The 19863-nt window shown below is 38.4% G+C and overlaps 1 protein-coding gene across 4 annotated transcripts in view; it reads right to left on the bottom strand.

Annotated features, from left to right (window-relative positions):
* GRAMD1C (GRAM domain containing 1C) overlaps window positions 1–19863 on the bottom strand; it is an 86924-nt gene that overhangs the window by 1009 nt on the left and 66052 nt on the right. For all 4 annotated transcript variants that reach the window (XM_046659073.1, XM_046659072.1, XM_046659076.1 and 1 more), the window contains 8 exons: window positions 18074–18211; window positions 12221–12339; window positions 10670–10812; window positions 9762–9865; window positions 8264–8440; window positions 7051–7108; window positions 5267–5377; window positions 4931–5036 (listed from right to left, as the gene is read on the bottom strand). In XM_046659073.1, the coding sequence (XP_046515029.1) occupies window positions 4931–5036; window positions 5267–5377; window positions 7051–7108; window positions 8264–8440; window positions 9762–9865; window positions 10670–10812; window positions 12221–12339; window positions 18074–18211 (956 nt within the window). The remainder of the gene's footprint in view (window positions 1–4930; window positions 5037–5266; window positions 5378–7050; window positions 7109–8263; window positions 8441–9761; window positions 9866–10669; window positions 10813–12220; window positions 12340–18073; window positions 18212–19863) is intronic.

Genomic DNA, 19863 nt, shown 5'->3' with positions numbered 1-19863 from the left:
CCACTGTCTCCAGGCACTTTTCCCTAATCATCCTGCCTCTCAACTCCCAAAGCTTCACTACTTACTTGACACTTAAGTGTTATACATGGACATCTGATTTCTCTAATAAATTGTAAGCAACTTGAGAGCAAGAATTATGTCTTATTCTTTTTTGTATTCATTCATTCAACAAATATTTACTGCTTATCCGTTCCATGCTGGGCAGTGTGCTAAGCACTAGGTATCCAATGGTGAACCCAACAGGCACTGTCCCTGCCTCCGTGGAGCTTACAGAGCAGTGAGGGATACAGAACTCAGACGGATGCCCACGTGCATAAACGTACACTTACACACTGTATTGTTTTTGACCTGAGCAACTGGACAATGGTAGTATCATTTTCTGAAATAAGGTCAACTAGGGGAGCATTAGGTTTGGCTTGGGGCGAAAACTGAATTCTGTTTTGGACATGATCAGTTGGGATGGCTACTGGCATCCAGGTGAGAGAGATGGACTGGGGAGTCCTTGGCACACGTGGTATTCCAAGTGAGGGAGGGGATGAGCTCGCCTAAAGGGGAAGTAGAGACTGGAAGAGAATCTAACAGGGAGCCCAGAGCACTGGCAGAAGAGGTCAGGTAGAGGGGATGGTTTTAACGAGCAGAAAGTAGTTTTACATTATGCTAAATGAAAGAAGCCAGTCACAAAAGACCATAGTATGAGTCCATTTATGGGAAATGTCCAGAACAGGGCAAACCCATAGAAATAGAAAGTAGATCAGTGATTGCCAAGAGCTGAGAGACTGAGGGGTGGGGAGTGACTGCTAATGGGTATGGGGTATCTTATGGGGATGATAAAAATACTCTTGAATTAGATAGTGGTGATGCTTGCACAACCTTGTGAATAGACTAAAAATTATTTAAAAGGGTGAATTTGATAGTATGTTCACAATTATATCACAATAAAGCTGGGGTTTTTTTTCATGGTTTTAAAGAAGGCAAGATCAGATACATTTCAAGAAAGGAGTGGTCAGCTCTGTCAAATGCTGACGCTGTAAGATAAAGAAAGGTACATTAATTTTAAAAGCCAGAGGTCACTGGGGACCTTAGCTCGAGCAATATCAATGGAAATATGGGGGAAGGAAACAACACAGGAGTGAGCTGAAGAGTGAGTGAGTGGATTGAATACAGGCATCCAATTTTTCTCCCTCCTGAAACCCCACTAAAAGCACAGTTAAAGGTTTTTTGTTTCTTTTTTTTTTTTTGCTGAGGGAGATTTGCCCTGAGCTAACATATGTTGCCAATCTTCCTGTTTTCGCTTGAGGAAGATTTGCCCTGAGCTAACATCTGCCCCAATCTTCCTCTACTTTGGATGTGGGTCACCACTGCAGCAGGGCCAACTAGTGGTATAGGGCCACGCCCAGGAACGAAACACGGGCCACCGAAGTGGAGCACGCTGAACTTAACCACTGGGCCACGGGGCCGGCCTCAGGGGATTTTTTTAAGGCATACATCCACAAGGGTGGTGAGAACAGAAAAGGTAACAACAGCAACACAACTTTGGAAACTCAAAAGCAGATGGATGACTTAACAGGCCTGAAAAAGCTGAATCCTGAGCTTACAATAAAGAAAGCTGAGAACCAACCAAATTTACCCTGAGGAATCCCCAAGAGCCGCAGGAATTGATGGGCAGGAATCTCTGGAAGTGGGACTGAAAAGGAAGGGGCTAAAATATAAGGATAGGCTGAAACTTTGGGCATCTACCCTCTCCTACTACCTGGGCAGAAGTCTAGAATTTTACTTTCTGGAGAGGACAAAACAGAGGGTCTCTGGCTATCTGGCTAGGGGGACACCAAGATATCGCTAAAGACAGTGGGACTATACCAAAAACGGGGACTGTACGAAAAAGCATATACTAAATATTGAGACCATCCCCTCTTGCCCTTCCCTCGGCTCCATCCTGCCTCTTTCACTCAGCTCCTAAAATGATGGCACCCAGCCCTTAATCCTTCAGGTAGAAGACTGGGAGAGTCTTCTCTGTGGAAACTGACCAATCCAGAGCAAAGACCTAAAGATACTGACAGCAAGATTTCTCAACCAACAGCCCAGTCAGATCGACAGAGAAGTTCAGGGTAGACCAGCCCGACCCACATATTAAGAGCTTCTGAGCCAAACAGCAGACAACCAAGGACTTCAGATATCTAAAGAAATCCTCTAACCTTAAGGATAGAAATCAAGACAGGGAGAAAAGGATCTTGATGGAAAATGAGTATGCAAGAAGAAGGAAAAAAAATTTTTTTAATTATCAGTAATATGGTCAGAGAGATAAAGATATTATAGTCATTTAAGAAGATCACATTGTTATAAAAAATTTCAGAGAAATAATAGCTGTTTGAAATTAAAAACTTGTTAGCAAAAATTGAAAAGCTCAATAGAAGAATCTGAAGATTAAGTTGAAGAAATCTCTGAGGCAGCAGAACAGAAAGGCAAAGAAAGGGAAACTGGAAAGAAAATGTAAGAAGATTAGACAACCTGTCAACAGAAGACTGAGATGTGAACCACAGGAGCTGCAGGAGGCCAGGAGAGAGAGCAGAGGGGAGAAAACCGTCAGCCATGTAACTCACGACTTCCAGAACTAACAGGCGTGAGTTTCCAGATTAAAGGGTTAGGAATGGTAACAGCCTCAGAATTCTCAGGACTAACACTGGAAGGCGAAAGACAATGGAGCAATGCCTTAAGTGTTCGGAAGGAACGCTATTTCCAAGCTGGAATTCTATCCCCAGCCAAACTACTAATCAAGGGGAAGGATAGAATAAAACATTTTCAGGCAGATGAAGTCCTAAAATATTTAGCTCCATACTGTCTTTCTCAGGAAGCTACTAGAAGATATGCTCCATTAAAAGGAGGGAATAAACCAAGAAAGCAGAAAACATGGGCTAAAGGAAACCGAGGAGATGGGCACAGGAATCCCCAGGACCACAGCTGTGCACCCGCACAGAGGGCCACCCGACCTGACAGGAGCCCGTCCGAGGCTCCGCTGAGAGAATTCCTGAGGAGAATGAGGATTGTGAGAGGAGATTTATGCAGCAGACAGAGCTTTGAGGATGAAACACTTACAAACAATACGACAATCTAATCAACTGTAATAAGAGGACAATTTCAGGGATAAGGAAAAGCACAGAAAAGAGAAAGCAGTCACGGTTTATTCTATGTGTCAGCTCAGAAGGGCAAACTCAGTCAAAGCAAAGCAAACACCGAATACTGATCTAACCAAAATTATAACCTTCTTGGGAGAATGGAGGAATTCAAAATGGACGCAAGAAGAGGCGAAAGAAAGGAAAACCAAAGGCTTCTCTTCTCTAGTAGGAAGTCAAAAGAAAATGTCTAAAACTGAAAAATCAAGAAGTGGAAATACATGCTTGTTGTTTATAAATATGGAGGTAAATACCAGAAGAATAAAGTAAAAGAGTTAAAGACTGTCGTCTTTGGGGAAAAAATGGAGCAGAGGGTGCTGAGATTGCTACTTTTCTGAACAAACCTTGTAGGACAAGTTAACTCTTTATGTGAACGAGTGATTTTGGTGAAAATGAAACCTTAAAAAAGTGAATGGGTTATGAAGGATAAAGTAGTGTGACAGCCAGAGAAGGCAATTCTGAAAGAGGCTGACTGTGGAAGGGAGTGGAGAGAGAGGAAGGGATAGAGAAGGATGTGGATGATGTGGGCTTTGCAATGTCGGAGAGAGCAGAGCAGAGTGAGGCGCTGATGCTAGACATCCAGTTCAGTGAGGGAGACTGAAAATGGGGCAGCTCGAGGGGTGATGGATGGAATCTCCGCTAACATGTGCAGGGGCCGCTTCCCACAGGCAGAGGGATGCTCTTACGGGCGTGGAGAAGAGGACGGTGAGGAGCGATAGGAAGGCTGGGAGATCTGGTTATAGAAGGAGAGAGAAAGTCTCTTTTCTCCTTGAAGCACAGTCATCCGTCGAGAGTGAGGGGGAAATGGGAGGAGAGGACAAGGAGAAACCTGAGAATATGATAGACTCCTTGCTGAGAGTCTGAGAAGAAAGCTACTAAGAAACTGTAGAAACTGTGCATCTGACGACAGCTGAGTTGAAGCTGTAACTTTCAGTGCCTCACATGATATCCTAAGAAATGCTCAACAATTGAATCTTCTAAAAAACAAACCAATGCATAGAAGAAAAGGATGGAAGGAAATAAAATATTAACAGTAATTATGTCTGAACGCTACAACTATAGATTTTCTTCTCTTCTACTATTCTCTATTTTTCAATTTTGAAAAGTAAGCTTGTATTATAATGGAAATACTACTCTTTATTTTTCAAAAAGAGTCTTAAGTTTTGGCTCATGGAACTGAGCAGCACATACTGATGATACTATGTCCAAGAGATGTTTATAGCAAAACTTCAGAATAACCTAAAAGTTCATTCTTCACTGGAGAACTGGTAGAATAATTATGGCACATTTATACAGCTGAATTCTTTGCAGCTGTTAAAAGAAAAGGAAGTGCTTTATATGCTGATATGGAAGTATCTCCAAGATACGTGGTTAATAGATAAAAACAAAATAACTGTGTACACAGTGTCTACCATTTCTATAAAAAGTTAATATCAAGCATAAAATTTTATATAGAAAGATCAATAAAAAGAATGAGGTAGATATATACATGCTGATATGGAAACATCTTCAAAATATATTACTAATAAAAAAAAGAGAGTATACAATGGTGTGTATAGTATGCTCCCATTTTGTAAAAAACAAAAAAAAAATACGAGTGACTATATACATAATATGCATAATGCAGAAACTGGCAGACAGTTGCCTCTAGGAGGGGGATTTCTTCAAATAAAGGTATAGGAAATATTCTCTTACACCCAGAGGAGCACCTGATCCGCACTGGTCTGAGAGTTCTCCATACTGTGGTGCAGACAGCTGCCTACCTGTTCGAGCATCAGGATGGAGTCTCGGAGCACTCCTTTTAAACGGTGTGTCTGATCTTTGTTCTTCTGAATATTTTCTGCCCTTGACGTCATATCAGAGGCTAAACTGAAAGAAAAACGCCATCTTAAAAATGAGGGGAATAGCTTCCAATCTTTAATTTATAGAAATCATCAGAACCCCATAAATTTGCAAACAAAACAAAAAATTAGATAAACAAAAAAAAGTTTATGACTAAAGAATAGTTAGCAGACCCAAGTCTCTAAAACTGGAATTAAATTTTCTGCAACTAAAGAATTACTGAAATAATAACAGATTCGGGGGCAGGGGGGACTTACTTTAAAGATTTCTCTTCTTGCAGGTGGAGACGGTAAAAGGACTGAGCAGCATATTCGATCTTTGACAGCTTCAGAAGCAGAGTCACATTCAACAAAACTAGCAAGAGCAAACTAGGCAGAGCAAATCAGACCTGGTTAGTCCCCTCTGATCCAGACCCGGAGCACTGCTAGTGCAGAATACACACGCGAAGCTGCAAAAATGTGTATTATCTAGACTAGTTTCCAATCATTGCTAATATTTAAATCAATTATCCCTACTTTTTTTGTATGAAATAATTACTTTAAGTATTAAGTGAATGTTTAAGAAAAAGTTGGAAGGTAACTAGAGTGACAATAAACAGGTTGGGATTGTCCCTGACATCTCTCCTTTCCGCTAGGAATCCCAGTCAGTGTTGATGTGCGACGACTAGCTTACAAATCTACCAGGTAAGCTTTCAAGATCTATTTTTGGGTGCTTTTGGCTTAAGCAGTTATACACTCATACTGCTGCACTTCAAACAGGAAATTAAGATCAATGTGGACGTGATCTTAGGTAGATCACGATGTACCTCTTCTTCCCAGTGGAAGCCAAAACAAATTTAAAAAATTACCATTCAGTGAAAATTTCTAGTTCAGCTTAGATAAAAGAAGTATCAAATCCCAAATGTACATTAATGGTGTCATATATATACTGTTACCTGCTAAATGAACTTACGCTATTAGTTCTCACAGCAGCCTTTCAACTGACTGGATATATTTCTTTTACACGTATATGGAAATATATAGGTGGCATCTTAGCTCTCATTTTTTCCATTAAAATATTGACTTGCCCTTAAAAATATATAGTATTCACTTTTACCCGTCCAGAAGAGGATTTTTTAAAAAATAAAAAATAAAAGTAGTAGCAAGAAAATCAAATCTATGAAATTATTGTGGCACTGAAATAGTATATAGATCAACAATTCAATATCTGACCATAAATATTCTACAAAATAATGCAGAAGATCACTGATAATATTTACTACTCAAAATCGTCATAGCAAACTGACTTAAGCAGAATATGAAAATCTTTTACAAAAGGCACAACAAACATTTTCTATGTTCTGAAATGTATAATTAGAAAAAACAGGTGATGGAAGAACTTCATTCCAAAAAATATTCACCCGGAGTGTCTCACCCAGTTAGAACCAATTCATTTAAATCTAATGGACTACCGAAGATTCGGAATGAGCCCTGTAGACAAAGGTCAAAATGTGACTAGCTCAGTAGATTCCTATAGATCATTCTGAGATTCAGACTAATTGCCCCAGTATTTCTCACCATGTGAGTGAGTGTTTTAAAATACTGATTCCCCAGCCCTACTCAAGACCTATTGACTCAGTCTCCGGGTCTGGGGCTGAGAAAGCTGCATTTTAGCAAGTGAGTCTTAGAAACAATAAAGGGTAAGGACCACTGTTCTCATCAAATAGCACTACCGGGATTTCATCAGCCTGCATATATAAATATTCCCTTTAAGTTTATGGAACTTCCCATAAAAACCTATGATGGTAGAAATAAAACAGATTAGTTTAAAAAATAAAAACATTTATGAATGTGTACTTGGTATTCCCTTAAATTTAATAATTCTTCCGAAAATCATACATCAAAACTATGAGACTGCAGGATATAAAATTACTGTTTTTGTAGGCCAAACTTGGTCAAATAGTGGCAATTTCCAATGATAATGTACAAATGCATTCAAATCCTTTTGGAAACTCTTAGAAGATGAGACACAAGCACAATAAGCATTCAAAACAACTACTTACAAAATACTCATCACCACAATAAGGGCCGTGTTACAGCTTTCCATGACCTTCTTCTTTCCTGCAGATCACACACACACACACACACACACACAAGGCTGCATTAGAATCAGGATTGTGATTACAACTGGTAAAAGTTAATTTCATTTGAAAGAAGTGGAAAAAGAAATTTTAAAAATTATTTGTAAAGATAAAGTGATTTAGGGTGAATTCCCCACATCCCTGTTTTCATGTCTGATGTCCTGAGTAATATAAAACAAATCTTCAAAATGAAAACCTACATCAGTCCTGCAAATTTGGGGGATATTACAAATTAATTTACTCTAAAATTAAATAAGCAATTCAATACATCATGTACAATCTCTAAGTAAGTTCCATCTCAGCAATAATATTTGAGCTAGGTTCATGTACAATGCTTCCCTCCTTAAAAAAAAGTTTTCTTAATCATTCTCACCTGTTCTCTGTTGCCCAAACGCTTACATTCCAAAATTAAAGAGCCATTAAGTGATAGATATCTAACACTTATTTCACACTTATTCACACTAAGATATAAGACTAAGAAGAGGATTTGATAGTGTAGAAGGATGAGAAGGAATGACAGCTTTATAGCTCTGAGAGGGAGGCAGTAACAGTTAGTGGAGGCAAGATGTCTTCAAAATTGAGAGTGGGGATAATGAAAGTCAAATTCCACCTCAGCAGTTTTGCTGGGCTGGCCCTGACAGTACATAAAGATTAAAAGCATATAATTATTGTAGTACATTGAAGGGTACAAATCAAATATCTGTAAATGCTGGGCGGGAAATGAGTGAGCGAAGCATCCAGCAGCTGGGATCAGTGGTGGGGACTGGTGACCAGGGAAGCACAAATGCCGTCTAATGGGACAGCTACCACTAAGCTCCAACCAACTGTTGCTATGAAGGGATTTGGGTCCAGGGCTATCAGATTTGATTTTTATATAAAAATGTCCAATTTTTAAAAGACCATGTGGGCCCAATAAAATACTTCTATTGGCCATATGCCCACCATTTTGCAACTGCTCCTTTTTACTTATATATTAGTTATCTTTATAGAATTCAGTGTTTGATAAACCTTATCAGAAAAGGCAAGGAGAAAGGGAGACCTCTTAACTGAAGTGTCTTATAAACAAGAGGCATATTCTGCTTCACATAAATAAACTAACATCTTTCATCCCCGTGTACCAGCAGGTAACAGCTACCTGTAACGTGCCCTTTGGCATCTAGGCCCACGTCTCCAGAAGAACGCTGAGAGGAAAGCTTAGGCACCGTTTCTGCTGTTCGGTTGAAGGTTCGCCTTCTCCTTCGTACCCCACTAAGTTTTCCAGGGTCTTCAATGGACTGATTTAACACAGATTCTTCCATTAACAAATCTGATTCTAAGAAGAAAAAGAACTCTTTAGATAGTGGAGAAAGCTTCTCAACTATAAGATACACAAGGTGTGGTTGCTGTTTTGTTCTCAGTTTGGTTTTTTAAGCCTTGGTAAGTTTCTTTAACTATTACTTAGGTTCTTATGGCCTAGATTCAAACCTTACTCTTAATGAAAAGTTTTGGAGAGTACAGTGATCCCATAATGAGACTTCGTTATTCTAGGAGAAATGAACTGTATTAATAAATGATGGGATCATCAGAGCAAATTTGCCATGTGCTCTATTAAATATTAATAGAGTTTCCAGTTATGGAAACAACAGGCTATCCACTTACATTGAATCATTAGAAAGATTTCCAAGATAGATAATGGTACGTGATTGTCAATCTCAAAGAAAGGCATAGCATATAATAGTTCTAATTTACAATGAGGGTTTGCAAAAAAGGAAGCACTAGAAAAGAAAATTTGCAAACAACCTAAAAACCTCATTTTTGTCATTTGTTTCAACCTTTTCCTTCACCATATTTTTTTATTAGGTCCTTTATCCAGTGGCCAAACTAATTTTTGAGTTTCATTTTCTTTGCTCCTGATAAAGAGCTTAATAATAAAAGTCAGACAGAAAAGCAAGGAAAATAAATAACCAAAAAACTAGACAATGAAGCCTTAAACTACCTGAGCTGACTACCAGATTTTCTTTAACTAAAATTAATTGTGCTCATGTATGTGTATTTTTTCCCTCATGTGTATTTTAAGGAATATCCAAATAGAACAACTGTATCACTTCCCTCAGTCTAAATCCATACATGCGCATGATCCATTGCTAAGTGGGCCTGCACAGACCCAGGGAAGCTGTGTTGGTGAGGGAGGGATGGACTCCGCAGACCTTAGAGAGCACAAGGGCATATTTATGATCAAGTTATGCAGCCTCTCAGTACAGCCAGCCTCTTTGGCTCCTCAAAGAGGCAGGGAGTGTGACAGCTCCTAACAGTGTGATCTCGGACAAGTCACTTAACCTCTCTCTCTGTTTCAATATTTCTTTTTTAGTAAAACGGCTAAAAATAATAGTACCTACCTCACAGGGTTATAATGAGTTGATATTTACAAAGCACATAGAACAATGTCTGGCATGTAATAAGCATTAGATAAGTGTTTGTTGAACCAATGAAAATTTAAAGTTTTGAAATTCCAAGTGGGGTAGTTGGAACCACTTCAGTGGGAGTCATTCCAACATCATCTACCGGTTCCTGCTATGAATCCAAATGAAGAATCAATCCATTTCGTTAATAAATGCTGTCTTTACAAAAATAGATAAACCAAGAAATTTACAAACCAAGCTGTTTGAAATAGTCTTCCAATGAACTCCAGGAATTCTTCTCAATTAAAGATTTGACAATGGCCCATGGTTGTTTCCTGTATTTTAAATCTGTGGAAACTCTAATAAGATAAGGAGGAAAAGAAGAATATCTATTTAAAGGGCAGAATTTAGTTTTTTTAACATTATAATTACACGTAAGATTGAATTCCGTGAAAAGCCAAAAGGATTCAAAGTCATTAAGATTATAAAAGAAAACTTGTTCGCTGATAAAGACTGATAAAGACACGACTGTGTGCTGTTAATAATTCCATCAAATTTCCCTTCTAAGTACTCGGCATTTTATTTCTTTCCTTTCTCTGGCCCTGAATTTTCTTTACATAAATAGCAATAAAGGTTCAAATTAAATTCTAAATGTTCTAAATGCCTTCTATAAAAAATCTCAAGTGGTCATTAGTTGAAAGTAACTACATTAGCTAAGACTAGGCCAAGCATATAATGGCCCCTCACTATCTTTAATGCACTCACACTTCTTATTTCTCACTGCAGCAGAGTCCTTTACTGCCCGCCACGTGCTCCTCAAGAACTCCCAGCCCCCTTGCCATTAAACTAGGTCGTGTGCCCAGTTCTGGCCACTGGACTGTGAGCACAGTTCTACAGCTCTCTTTCTGTACAAACTGAAACGACACATATTCTGGATTGTGCAGCTCCAGGGTGACAAAGCTGCCATCACTTTGGGATGGCACTTTGGGATGGCATCACTTGAGTGATGGGCCCCACCTCCCTGCTGACCGCTGGTGGACATGTAATTTGCGCAAGAAATAAAGCTTTGTTGTGTAAAGCTACTGCTAAGATTTTAGGATTAATATGTTACCAGGGCATAATCTAGCCTATCCTGACTACAACGCGCCTTAACGACAGCTCACCTCAGCCGGCATTTCTGTTTTGAGGATCGGATGATATGGTATCTATTCAGTGTATAGAAGTAATCATGGTAGGGCACGTCGTGTGTCAGTACTTCTGCATCTACCAAATAAAACCGTGCTTCCCGACTTTCTTTATACAGTGTCTGCCAAAATAAGATGAAAAAAGTTTTTGCAGATACATGTTGAATATATCAAATTCCTTGCCAATTTAGAACATATATACTAGAATTCCTCTTCACAAATTACAAAAGACATGAGAAGCCCATATACAAAGCCAGAAGGGCTTCCATATTTGCTGTGTTGTCTTTAAATTGAGGAGACGGGACCTGGATAAATAGTATTTGCTGTCAATTCATTGTATAATTATATATTTTTTTCTTTAAGGCATGAAGAGGAGAAAGGAATCATATAATCTCTTGTGTGTATTACTAGTTTACAAAGAATGTCAAATGTTCCTGGTAGGGGGAAAAACTCAAAATTCAATGGAACCAAGCAAGGACCCCACCCCAAAATTCATCAAAGTTTAACAAATCCACCCTTCACCAAAAAAGAGAAGGAAGAGGACAACCAGACAGAAACAGCACTTTCCCTCAACAGGATTTGAAGTGGCCGAACCGTTCTCATGTGAACCACACCTTTCCTACCTGTCCTCTGAGGTTATGAGACTCTCCAACACCAGAATGCCAAGCTTTTCTTAAATGTTTGAAAATCTTTTGAAAAAAATTGTCTTTTTTAATACCGATGGACAAAAACTACACTAGCATAACTAGCTCAGATGTTGCTAGATATTTTCAAACTATTTGCAGAAAAGATACACTGAACTTCAACACAAACGGGCCTAACACAACTCCCACTATAAGACAACGCCACACGGGTCACAGAGTACAGCATTAGATATCTTGTAATCTCTTCTCCATATGTCACAGCAGCCATCTAGTTATTTGGCCCTAACTTTTCACACGATCCCATAAATCAGATTCCAGTAGTGTTCTTTTTTAAACCATTTATTGTGAAAAAGTTCAAATGTACAAGAAGAGTGAAAACGAAGTCGAACGAACACTTATAACTCATCAACCAGCTTCAACAACATTAACTCCTGCCCAGGCCTGTTTCATCTGTACCTTTCCCCACGTTCCCTCCCCCACCACCAGCCTCTGCCTGGCCAGACTACTCTCAAAGGATATCCCAGACATCAATACAATTTCATCCATAAACATATCAGTGTATCTCTTTGTAAATTCTTCAGTACGTCTCTTTAAAAGATAAAATTATTCTCTTTAAAATACAGCTACAATATCATTATTACATATAAAAAATTAACATTTCCTTAAATCTCATAACTACCTCTTTACAGTTGGTTTACAGTTGGTTTGTTTGAATTAGGACTGGGTTGATTTGGTTGATTTGCCTCTTAAATCTCTTTTTAACCTGTAACAGTTTCTCCTCCCTTTTTTACTTGCCATGTGTTTGTTGACATTGTTTTGTAAATTGGTGACTGTAACAGGCATCTTCTCTCTTCCCACACGCATGATACTAACAGAGCAGACATACCTGCTTTTCGGTGGCAGTGGTGCATTTTCCAGTAAGTGGATTATTAAGGACTATTGTGTAAGTCATGGTTCTCAGCTGATCACCTCCAGGTTCTACATTCCAAGGGGTCGATACGACATCTAATCACAGCAAACATAAAATGAGTTAGTTGTAGAAATCTGAAGGGTATGACTTAAAATAGAGTCAAAGAGGTAGTTTTTTAATTATTTAAATTTTTATCTTTGACCTGTCCCAACTTCCTTAACATTGTGTGTTAGTTAACATTAAAGAAAAGGAAAATTAAATGTTAGGCACTCTTCTTATACGTGACAGATTCCCCAACTCTGACCCACTGACTTCTAAATTGTTGTCCATTAATACTTTTTCTTCTCTTTAGAACATAAAGTTAAAAGTTGGTTCATCTGTAGGCTTCTTTTTAAAGTCCCCAGTACCTATGAAGAGAAGTAATGGTGCCAGCCTTATCAAACAGAGACAGAACAACACTTCAACACTCTCATCACTGAGGACAAAGCCTTGAAAGCCATTTGTCCTTACGCAACAACATGACCTTGACCCCAACTTGAGAAATCATGTCAATGAGAAATCATGTAATGTTAATGGCTTATCTGCCAAAATCTTTAATCACGGAAGGGGCAATACAATATAAATAACCATACAACCTTTTCTATATTAAGAAAGCTATATAGGGTAATCTCTCTGTATTTATAGCAAGTTCTTGGTCAGAATTCTCTTTCATTTGCTTAGCAATAACACAGTGAGTAGAAGCACACTTTGAACAGAAATATATCTTTAGAACACAGCACTATACAGTGAAGGTCATTTTACAAGCTAAAGACTAGGAAAGTATAGGTAACAGCATCATGAACTCTACTCAAAGATCTGACTAAATCACCTAATGCTCTTAGCACAAAGGGACTTAGGCAAGTGGTATGTTTGCCTGCTATTCATCAACATCCTAAAATGTAGAAGCCTTTACCTCACCCATTACCCAACATCAAAGGAATGCAGCAAGGCTTTATGCTATATCCAGTTTTACTCTCCTCCTTTCACACAGCCAGGCCCAGGGATTTAATGAGGGATCCTTAAGCTGCCTTTTGAGCATATGGGAAAATCTTACAGCTAAATTAAAAAGGCAACATCGCAAACTATGGAATCTATCCTGCCGAATTTGCTGTAAAATGATTTATTTAGGTGTACATCAAAGAAGATATAAAATTAATTCTAAAATACTTTTTAAAAGATTACTTTGGTCATACATCAGCCTGTTTCAGAAAAGTTATACAGATTTTCCTCAACAGCTGGATAAACCCATGATAAGTTGAAAATGTAAGTCAAAAATGCATTTATCACATCTAACATCACAGCGTAACCCAGCTCACCTTAAACATGCTCAGAACACTTACATTAGCCTACAGTTGGGCAAAATCATCTGACACACAGCCTATTTTATAATAAGGTGTTGACTATCTCATGTAATTGACTGAATACTATCTTGAAAGTGGAAAACAAAATGGTTAGATGGGTAGAGAATGGTTGTAAGTGCATCGGTTGTTTACCCTCGTGACCACGCAGCTGACTGGGAGCCAGGGCTCGCTGCCACTGCGCAGCACCACGAGAGAGCACCATATTGCATATCGTTAGCCCAGGAAAAGAGCAAAATTCAAAGTTTGAAGTACGGTTTCTACTGAATGCGTTTCTTTTTCGCACCATTGTAAAGTCGAAAAATCCTAAGTTAAACCATCATAAGTTGAGGGAGGACTGTCTGTACAAATAATTCATTGTTAATCAGCAACAAAATTGAAAGGTATCATTGAAGTCTGTTGTTAAAACTGCATACCATTCAACAAAGTAACTATCAACAAGGATAGAATGATCCATCTTCCACTTGTATTTTCACCAATCTTACCAAAAGGTTTACTGAATGTCATGTGCTACAACATCATGTAATTAACAATAGCTTGGAATAGTCAAGCCCCCAATACCTAAGTAAAGTTCATCATGATTCAAAAAACTGAGGATGAAATTATAGAAAAATGACAACAATATACAAAAAGACACATGAGCCATTCTAATATACTGAGTTGAAGTAATCAAAAGCAGGAACTGTAGAACCAATACTTTAAGAATCCTTTGCTGTAATAAAGTTTTAAAAGTGATGAATCTTCACACCCATTAGGATGGCTATTATCACAAAAAACTGAAGATAACAAGTGTTGGCAAGGATGTGGAGAAACTGGAACCTTTGTGCATTGCCGGTGGGAATGTAAAAGGTATGACAGTATGGCAGTTCCTCAAAAAATTAAACACAGAATCACCTTGTGATCCAGCAATTCCACTTCTAGGTACACACCCGAAGGAACTGAAAGCAGGGATATCATCAGATGTTTGCAAGTCAGTGTTCACATCAGTGCATCGTTCACAATGACCAAAAAGTGGAAACAACTCAAAACTCCATCAATTATGAATAGATAAACAAAATGTGGTACCTACATACAACAGAATATTATTTAGCCTTAATAAGGCATGAAATTCTGATGCATGCTACGACATGCATAAACCTTGAAGACATTATGCTAAGTTAAACAACCCAGTCACAAAGGGACAAATATTCCATGATTCCACTTATATGAGGTACCTAGAGTAGCCAAATTCATAGAGACAGACAGTAGAATGGTGGTCGTCAGGAGCTGCAAGGAGCAGGAAATAGAGAGCTACTGTTTAATAGGTACAGAGTTTTGGTTTGGGAAGACAAAAAAATTCCAGAGATGGATGGTGGTGATAGTTGCATAACAATGTAAATGTACTTAATGCCACTGAATTCTATACTTAAAAATGGTTAAAATGGTAAATTTTTATGTTATGTACATTTTACCAAAATAAAAAAATTTCGTGAATCCTAGGTGATGGGTATATGGGTTTTATTATACTACTCAGGCAAATTTTCTGAAGGTTTACATATTTTCAAAGTTAAAAATTTGAATAAAATGACTTAAAACTGGGCTTTGAATTACAAAAGTGGTGTCATAAAGATGTAAACAAAGACTTAAAAGAATATCTATTTAAAAGCTCCCTAATTTAAAAGAAAATTAGAGGCCAGCCTGGTGGTACGTTGGTTAAGTGCATGCACTCTGCTTTGGTGACCCAGGGTTCATGGGTTTGGATCCCAGCTGCAGACTTATATACCGCTCATCAAGCCATGCTGTGGCAGTGTCCCACATACAAAAGAGAGGAAGATTGGCACAGAAGTTAGCTCAGCGACAATCTTCCTCACCAGGAAAAAAAAAAAAAAAGATCCAGTAGTAACCATTTTAGAACTGAAATTAGATTAAATCCACAAATAATTGACTACACAAAAATTTTTCATTAAATTCTTTTTTTTTAAGATTCTTTTAATTTTTTCCTTTTTCTCCCCAAAGCTCCCCCCGGTACATAGTTGTATATTCTTCGTTGTGGGTCCTTCTACTTGTGGCATGTGGGACGCTGCCTCAGCGTGGTCTGATGAGCAGTGCCATGTCCACGCCCAGGATTCGAACCAATGAAACACTGGGCCGCCTGCAGCAGAGCGCACGAACTTAATCACTGGGCCACGAGGCCAGCCCCTTTCATTAAATTCTTAATATTTTTAAAAAGAAGCCTTTGAAACCCATTCTCAAGAAATACAACTTTGATTACCAGGTAACAAATTCAGAAGATAGCAGAATGGTGTGTAATCATAGCAAATTATCTCTTTTGGGGAAAACCTTTTCCCTAATTCTAGGTCTAAACAGCAATATAACTATTTAGATTTAGCCAGAAGTCTTTGCGTCTCAAAGCCATTTAAAACAGAGAGCAAATGTATTCATCCATATTGAAGCCAGATATGATATCAGACACCAAATGCACTTGTGATTCAAAAAACAAACTTCTTTAGTACCAGCGTGGAATAACATGCTAGTTCCTTGTAGGTCTCTTCATCCATAAAAATGGCAGTGCGTAAAAATCAACAGGCATCATCTTAGAAAATTAAGAGAAATAATGTATCCTATTCTTGTGAAAGATCAAGTTCTCCAGGTTGACGTGAATAGTAGAAAAAAACAGATTCGGAAGAGATAAGTTAAATATAAGCCACTGAGTGAAAAGGAAGATTTATATCCCTCAGATATCCCACATTTTTAAAACTAGGAGGGCAGAAAAAATAAATGATTTTTTAAAACTATGAAATTCTTTTTCTTTTTTTTTTGAGGAAGATTAGCCCTGAGCTAACTGCTGCCAATCCTTCTCTTTTTGCTGAGGAAGCCTGGCCCTGAACTAACATCTGTGCCCATCTTCCTCTACTTTCTATGTGGGACACCTACCACAGCATGGCGTGCCAAGTGGTGCCATGTCCGCACCCGGGATCCAAACCGGCGAACCCGGGGCCGCTGAAGCGGAACGTGCAAACTTAACAGCTGTGCCACCAGGCTGGCCCCTGAAATTCTTAACGTAATCAAAGACTCAATTAATAGATATTAATTAGAAATCACTCTTCTACTCTAATATGATAGTAAGAAAAAAATTATTTTTTGTATCTAGAATCCACATCAATGATATAACCTATGAATATGTAATTATGTTTACATAACACTTTTTAATAAAAGAATAACATCTAATGGTCAATATAATGGCTAGATTATAAACTGTATTCAAACTGTAGAATAATTTCTCTTTGACTACGTCCAATGACTCACCTCATGTGAATCTCTGCTGCTGCTGTTTTCTAACCTTATACAGAAAGCTAAACCACGTGCTCCCAAAGTTTATAAAGTATCTTGAAATATTTAGGATAAATTCCATTTCAAACTAACTATAAGCTTATTTGAGATGTTTACCAAAATAGAACTTTTAACACATAATCAGTGAAATCCTTTTTATGAGTCTAACTCATTTCCTAAATGGAACTTTTTGGTGTTTTCTCTGAGGGACACCACAGACACTGCAATCTCAAGCATATAGCTCCACAAATTTTCACAAAGAAAACACCCGTGTGCACGACTCCCCAGACCAAGACAGAGAACTTCGCCAGCATCCCAGAAGCCCCCCAGCCCTGAGCCACCCAACTCTCCACAGTGGGAACCACTATGCTGATTTTATGTCCATAAGTTAGTTGTGCCTGTTTTTTATTTAAATAAAGAAATCATAGTACATACTCTTCTGCATCAGGCTTCTTTTGCTTAACGTTATATTTGTGAGATTTACTCAATGGCTTGCAAAAAAAAAAAAAGAAAAAAAGCAGCAGTTTGCTTTTTCCTTGCTGTATAGTATTCTTTGGTGTGCCCACACACAGTTTGTTCATCCATTCTACTACTGGTGGATGTTTGGGCTGTTCCGAGTTGGGGGCCATCATAAACAATGCTGCTATGAACACTGCAGTACGTGTCATTCAGAGTAAAAACGTCCCCATTTCTGAAGGATACAAGCCTAGTAGTAGAACTGATGAGTCGCAGAGAATGCTTACGTTCAGCTTTAGTAGATTCTGGCAAACCATTTTGTAAAGTGATTGTACCAATTCACACTCTACGAGCATCCAGTTTTTCCACACTGGAACCCTTTTAAACGGGTTCAACCTAACTGAACTGCTACATTTATAAGTAAACAGAGTTCTAGTTTTCAAATGGTCTGAACTTAATCATAGGTAGGATCTGACTAATTCAACAGTTGTACTCTTTACATGTGAATTTAAACTAGCCACTTAAATACTAGTTTATATACCAGCGAGTAAAATCAAAGCCTGCCTAATTTTTCCCCCCAACAACAAAAATCAATTTATATAGGTTCAATCCTCTAAGGATAATAAAATTCTCCCAAACTTATCATTAGATAGGAACAAAGACCAACCTATTATATTTCTAGAATTGGCAAATCTCTGCATAAAGCGTGAACTGGTGAAGAGCAATTCAAACATTTTCTCAGCGCTGATATGAAACACACGGTTGATAAAAAGTCTTCCATGAAGATCTTTCTCAGTAATATTTTCTGGGGAAACAAAAAAAACACAGAACCAAAAGGGAAGAAACTAAGGGAAGGTCATTTCAAGGTTTTGTTCTCTTTACTTGTACTTGGCACGAAATGGTTTTTAAAGGTGATTACAATGATCAGCACATTCCAGGACACTATTAAAACTCTAAATTGGAATTATATACTTAAATACTATATGTATCCATATATATATCCAGAATATATAGTTAATCCATATATTTTAACTATATATTAACATATATAGTTAATCCAATATATACCCATAATATATAGTTAATTAAACTACATATGATCAATATTTCACTTATAATCCCAAAGATATAGAAATATTTAACTTGAATGATATCAGACTGCCATAATATATCACCCAAAAGAATATTTCAAAAGTGACAAGGGCAATACTGAGATGCATAGAGGGGTATCTACCACAGCAATTAGCAGGTCCTATTTCCAAACGCTCCGACATTCAGTAAGGAAGTCATCAATGGCCCCACTCATGGCTGTACTCACTCCCTTGCGCCTGAACAATGTTTCAAACTTGACTTAAAGCTGACTCCTCCAAGACAAGTATCACTGTATTCACAACCTGTTCTCAAACTACACGTTTAAGAAATCCTTCTGAAAAGTATTCTTGAAAGCTAAATAATGCCCAATGGTATATTTCATTTTTCTGGGAACCTGATAATGACGATAACATTGAAAACTACTGGTAGCAAATGAAACAGCAATACCTGCTCACCTCTGCTCACACTGCCTGGAAACATTACACAAAGTAGCCCATGCCTACACAGTGCTTACTCTAGGTGAGGCACTGTGCTTGTGCACCTTGCCAGTATTAACTCATCGTATCGTCACAGCAATCCCAGGAAGTAAGTGGTATTGTCATCAACATCTCCACTGTCTAGATGAGGAAACTGAGGCACGAGAGGATTGCCAAAGCTCCAGGCTTAGTGAGTGACTGAATCGGACTCTGAAATCACCGCAGCTCCAGAGCACACAGATTTTATCTCTGTTTTATGCTGCCAGGAGTTTAACTTAGAAGAATCAAAAAGAAAGTAGGGAAAAACAGCCAGGTAGGAATAGGAGCCTGGGAAAGTAAAGGAAATAGCATAAAGCAATCCAATATGACATTTTAATGATTCTAGGACTGGGAGTATTTCAAGGATTATGCCCCATCAATTCAGAAGGAAACTGTAACAGAAGCTCCCACATCTCGGGACTCAAGCTCTCAGCGTCATCTGTGTGGCGCGTCTGTCAACAGCAAGCCAGGGGAGGCGGTCTGGTAGAGCACGAGGAGGGGCCCAGAATGAGAGCCCTCTCCCAGCTCCGCCCTCGCCCACCTGTGGCATTCTCCTCATTCAATGACTTGTGTCTCTCTGTCGTCACAGGTGCAGAGAACTCAGGGATGTCAGGGAGATCCGGATTTACCTTCTCCCTGCCACAACACTCGACGCAGGCAAAGGCTACTAGCTGCAATTTCAAGTAATGGCTCCCTCAGCACAGAAATGAATCACTGAAACGAGGCAGTTTGCTAAGGTTTTGTGAGGGAACTTCCCAATTAGCCTGAAGAAATAGCTTTTTTCTGACATAGAAGTAATATATGTTCGTTGTAAAAATAATTCATATATTCACAAAGAAAGCAAATGAGT

This window comes from Equus quagga, chromosome 4 (assembly GCF_021613505.1).
Source record: "Equus quagga isolate Etosha38 chromosome 4, UCLA_HA_Equagga_1.0, whole genome shotgun sequence".
In the NCBI taxonomy this organism is placed as follows: domain Eukaryota; kingdom Metazoa; phylum Chordata; class Mammalia; order Perissodactyla; family Equidae; genus Equus; species Equus quagga.
The sequence above is the reverse complement of the archived record's forward strand: the minus strand, read 5'-3'. Positions and strand labels throughout refer to the sequence as shown.